Source organism: Orycteropus afer, unplaced genomic scaffold (assembly GCF_000298275.1).
Source record: "Orycteropus afer afer isolate SDZICR_OR568_19922 unplaced genomic scaffold, OryAfe1.0 scaffold00291, whole genome shotgun sequence".
Classification (NCBI taxonomy): Eukaryota; Metazoa; Chordata; class Mammalia; order Tubulidentata; family Orycteropodidae; genus Orycteropus; species Orycteropus afer.
In genome coordinates, this window is record NW_006921878.1 from 523,340 (window position 1) to 527,895 (window position 4,556).

The 4,556-nt window shown below is 57.2% G+C and overlaps 1 protein-coding gene across 1 annotated transcript in view; it reads left to right on the forward strand.

Annotated features, from left to right (window-relative positions):
* The first annotated feature begins 2,883 nt into the window (after nt 1-2,883).
* DOT1L (DOT1 like histone lysine methyltransferase) overlaps nt 2,884-4,556 on the forward strand; it is a 49,198-nt gene continuing 47,525 nt past the window's right edge. Inside the window, exon 1 of the mRNA XM_007951066.1 lies at nt 2,884-3,032. Within this exon, the coding sequence (XP_007949257.1) occupies nt 2,884-3,032 (149 nt within the window). The remainder of the gene's footprint in view (nt 3,033-4,556) is intronic.

The window sequence follows — 4,556 nt, forward strand, 5'->3', positions numbered from 1 at the left end:
GAAAGTGCACACTACAGTTTCAGTGTACTCCCAGAGTGCAGCCTTCCCCACAGGCAGGTTTGGGACATTTTGATCACCCCAGAAGGAAGCCTGTAGCGAAGCAGAGATAGCACGCAGCCCAGCAGTTCCTCTGCCGGTTGTGTCCCCAAAAGCATGGAAGGCGAGGACGCGGACAGCCTTGGGCACCAGTTCCTGGCAACACTGAACCCAGGAGATGGTTGGGGAACACCCATGTGTCTGTCAAGCAGTGGACATACAGTGGGCCCTCCACACGAGGGACTATTACTCAGCCGTAAGGAGAAGTGAAGTCCAGGGGCGCGCTACAGCTGGCACGGATGGACCATGAAAACATGTGCCCAGCGTGAGAAGCCAGACCCAAGTTACCCACTGATAGGCTCTAGAGCAGGCAAGTGCAGAGGCAGGAAGTGGGCCAGTGGTCACCAGGGCAGGGGCTTGGGAGTATTGCTTCATGGGAACAGTGTTTCCGTTTGGGGGGCTGGGGGGGTGGCTGTCCAATATGGGGGTGTACCATGCCACTGGCTCGCGCCCTTGGCAGTGGTTAAAATGGCACATGTTGACTTGTGTACGTTAACCACAGTAGAGAAGGAAGGAAGGAGGAGAGGAAGGAAGGAAACCCACGCCCATCAGCTGGCACTCTCCCATCCCTCCCCCAGCCCTGGCAACCACCATTCTCCTTTCTGTCTGTGCACTGGCCTGTTCTAGACCTCTCACCTGAAAGGAGTTGCAGTGGCCACGCCATTTCCTAGCCCCACCGTAATACTCAGGGTTCCGATTTCTCCACATGCTCGCCCGCACTGGTGTTTCCTGATGGTGGCCATCCTAGTGGGCATGGAGTGGTGTCCCATGTGTCCACGTGCATCCCTGATGAGCGGTGACATGGAGCCTCTTCTCTCCCTGGAGAGGGGTCCACTCTCCTCTTCTGCTGCCTACATGGCTCTGCTCTGCTCTTTGCTAGTTCCTGGGTTGCATTTAAGGCCTTTGAAGACTGGCTGGAGCTTTCCTCACTTGTCCCCGAGAGCTGTGGCTGCCTGGTGGTCTTCTGATGTTTACCTGTTTGATCCAGGACAGCTCTGATCTGACTTTGGCTTCCCCCCCTGCGCACCATGCATTTAACACAGAGGCTTTGTGGGGCGGTCTGTAGGACCTGGTTCCCTCACCAGCCTCGGAACTCTGTTTTTCACAGGGGATGGGATGCTTATTATTGAAGTGACTGTTCCCTCCAGATTCTCAGACCAGCTCAGGTGCTGTTACAGCTGCTGTTACAGCTGCCTGATGGGCCTCACTCTGGAGGTGCTCATCCAGCACTGGGCCCCAGGAATCTGCATTTCTAACTAGTTTCTAGGTGGTGCTGATGCTGCTTGTTAGGGCTCCCCCTCTGGGAACCCCTGGTTTACAGGTCCATCTCGCCCTCACCTGGTCTGTAAGATGGGGTACCATGGATTCGAGCATGACCCCTCAGTCAGTTGGAGGATAGTAACAGGAATGCTAAGTCCCTGGGTGCTGGAAGGATTTATGCTTGACTGCTAACCTAAAGGCTGGCAGTTCTGAGCCTCCTGGCGGCACTATGGAAGAAAAGCCCTGGTGACATGCTTCCTTAAGGTGGCAAACAGAACCACCCTGTGGAGCAGTGCTCTGTTGCACACAGGGTCGCCAGGAGTTGAGATGGACTCCTCGGCACGTACCAGCAACATCAAGGACGCTCAGAGGGTTGTCTGTCTTTGCCTTAAAAAAAAAAAAAAAAAAAATCCATAGAGTCCGAAAGTGGATTGGTGGGCATCTCGGGGATAGGAAGGGGAGTGAGGCGCCTGCTCTCGGGCTGGGGCTTTTTCTGGGTTGGTCAGAAGTTCTGGAATTAGATAGTGGTGACGGTTACACAGGCTGGGGACTGAGTTGAACCACTGCAATGCTCACGTCAGGCAGGCGAAGTGTGTTATGAATGACACCTTTGGAGCCCTGGTGGTGCAGGGGCTAAGCACTCGGCTGCACACCAAAAGGTCGGCGGTTCCAGTGTACTCAGCAGCTGGACGGGGAGGCGTGGTGATCTGCTCATGTGAAAATGACAGCTGGAGAACCCTGTGGGGCAGTTCTGCTCTTCACATGGAGTTGCTATCAGTCGGACTCAACTCCCAGGAACAAAAGAGCTGGTAGAAAAAAATCAGGCTTAGGACTCAAATGTGCACTTGAGAAGTTGTGTCTGTACCGTTGCTGGACGTGCAGTGTGCTAGGCGCTGTTGTAAGACCCTCACGCACTCCCCTGTCTACATCTACATGCTGCCCTGCTCTGTGGAGACAGGTCTCCTAACTCGGGCTACAAGTGCTGGCTGCCTGGCCTTGGGGACTGACAGCATCTCAGCAGCCCCTCCCCCATGGGCAGCTGGGAATTGGAAGCTGGCTTGTGGCTCCCTAGGCCAGGGCCTTGCCTGTTTCCCTGTGCCCTTCCTGCACTAGGACCCAGGACAATGGGCCTGCAAGTGGGTGCTGGGGCGAGTAGGGAGCTGGGGCACTGGCAGCCACAGCCAGCAACACTGAGGCTGCCTTGCAGGCAGGTCTGTGGAGCCCTCCTCACAGATTGTGACCTGACTTGTCACCTGTCCTTATCCCCTGGTTGTGAGGGCCTGGTACAGCTGGCTTGCTGCGACCTCCCCCAGGAGGGAGCTCTGCCTGGTAGGTTGTGTGGCTCTAGCTCCCAGTGGGTCCTGGGCCCCTGGGGAACGGCTGGGGTGTCTTTGGTGGGTAGGTCTTGGCAGCCCTGCCTTGGTTGGGGGCTCAGAGAGATGTCAGGTGAGAAACGGAGTAGTCAGCTAAAAGGAAAGATTAACCACACGGTGCCTCTTCTGCCCACCTCTGGGGGCTGTTTACCCCATGACCACCCAGGGAGTGCCACCCAACCTGCTGTGCACGCCGCGACCACCACCTTGGGGGGGCGCCAGCCCACCGGCTCTGAAACTGTTTCCGTTTGTTTTTCAGGACAAACATCACGATGCTGCTCATGAAATCATCGAGACCATCCGGTGAGTGGCCAGCACCTGCTCAGGTGCACACGGGCTTCCAGAGGCCCCATGGGAAGTGACTTTATAGAGCCATGACCCAGTTCCTGGTCCTCCCTGGTCGCGGGCTCTGACTCAGGGGGCCCCTCCCAACAGCAGAGCTGAGCTGACAAGTGAGCAGACATCAGCAGTGCCCCCTCCCAGGAAGCCAGGTCATTTCTCCCACCCTGAAAACCTGAGTCCCCGTGTGGTGTACGTGGTGGGTGTGCTTGGCTGCTCCCCAGAAGGGGCGTCCACCCTGGGGCGCTGTGCAAGAAAGGCCTGGCAGTCTGCTTCTGAGAGTCCCAGCCACTGAGAGCCCAGCTCTCCTGTAGCACACATGGGGTCACCAGGAGTCAGGGTCTGCGACCATGCTCTCTGCTTTTTCTATAACCCCCCTTCCTGTGAACTTCTCAGCTGGCTCCCCCTCATGGCTCTTTATAGCTCCCACTTTCCCATGCTTCTCAACAGCTCTGGCTGCCAACATGGAACAGGGATAAGAGCCTGGTCAGGGAGGCCCACAGTCTGATGTCACTTTTCTGCACTTTCTGGGGCAAGTCACACTGCTCTGAGCTTCAGATTCTTGACCAGTGAAATGGGGCCAGGGATCCTAAGCCACAGCCCCGCTTCTCCCATCTCCTTCCCATAGCCTTGTGTGCCTTTAGTCTTCTTTGGTTTGCTGCCGATTAGCACAATGCTTGGTGGCTGGTCGGCACCAAGGGGCCCATGTGTTGGGGCAGGTCTCTGATGATCCACCTGAGGGGACAGATATGTCAGGATGGGTCTGTGAGTGGTTTACTCTGAGGGTCTCCATGTGTCAGGGTGGGTCTGTGAGGGGTCTTTACCAAGTATCTCATGTCTGAAGTGGGTCTGTGAGTGGTCTGCACTGAGGGTCTCGTGTCGGGGTGGGTCTGTGTGTGGTCTGCACTGAGGGTCTCATCTCAAGGAGGGTCTATGAGTGGTCTGCACTGAGGGTCTCGTGTTGGGGTAGGTCTGTGAGTGGCCTGCACCATAGGGAAAGATGTGTTGGGGGCTAGTCTTTGAGTGGTATGTACTCAGGGTCTCATTGGGGAGGGTCTGTCAGTGGTCTGTACTGAAGGTGTCATGTTGGGGAGGGTCTGTGAGTGGTCTGTCCTGAGGGTCTCGTGTCAGGGCGGGTCTGTGAGTGGTCTGCACTGTGGGGACAAATGTGTCAGGGAGGGTCTGTAAGTGGTCTGCACCGAGGGTCTCATGTCAGGGACGGTCTGTGAGTGGTCCGCACCGAGGGTCTCGTGTCGGGGAGGGTCTGTGAGTGGTCCGCACCAAGGGTCTCGTGGCGGGGAGGGTCTGTGAGTGGTCCGCACCGAGGGTCTCGTGTCGGGGAGGGTCTGTGAGTGGTCCGCACCGAGGGTCTCGTGGCAGGGTGGGTCTGTGAGTGTTCCGCACCGAGGGTCTCGTGTCGGGGAGGGTCTGTGAGTGTTCCGCACCGAGGGTCTCGTGTCGGGGAGGGTCTGTGAGTGGTCTGCACCG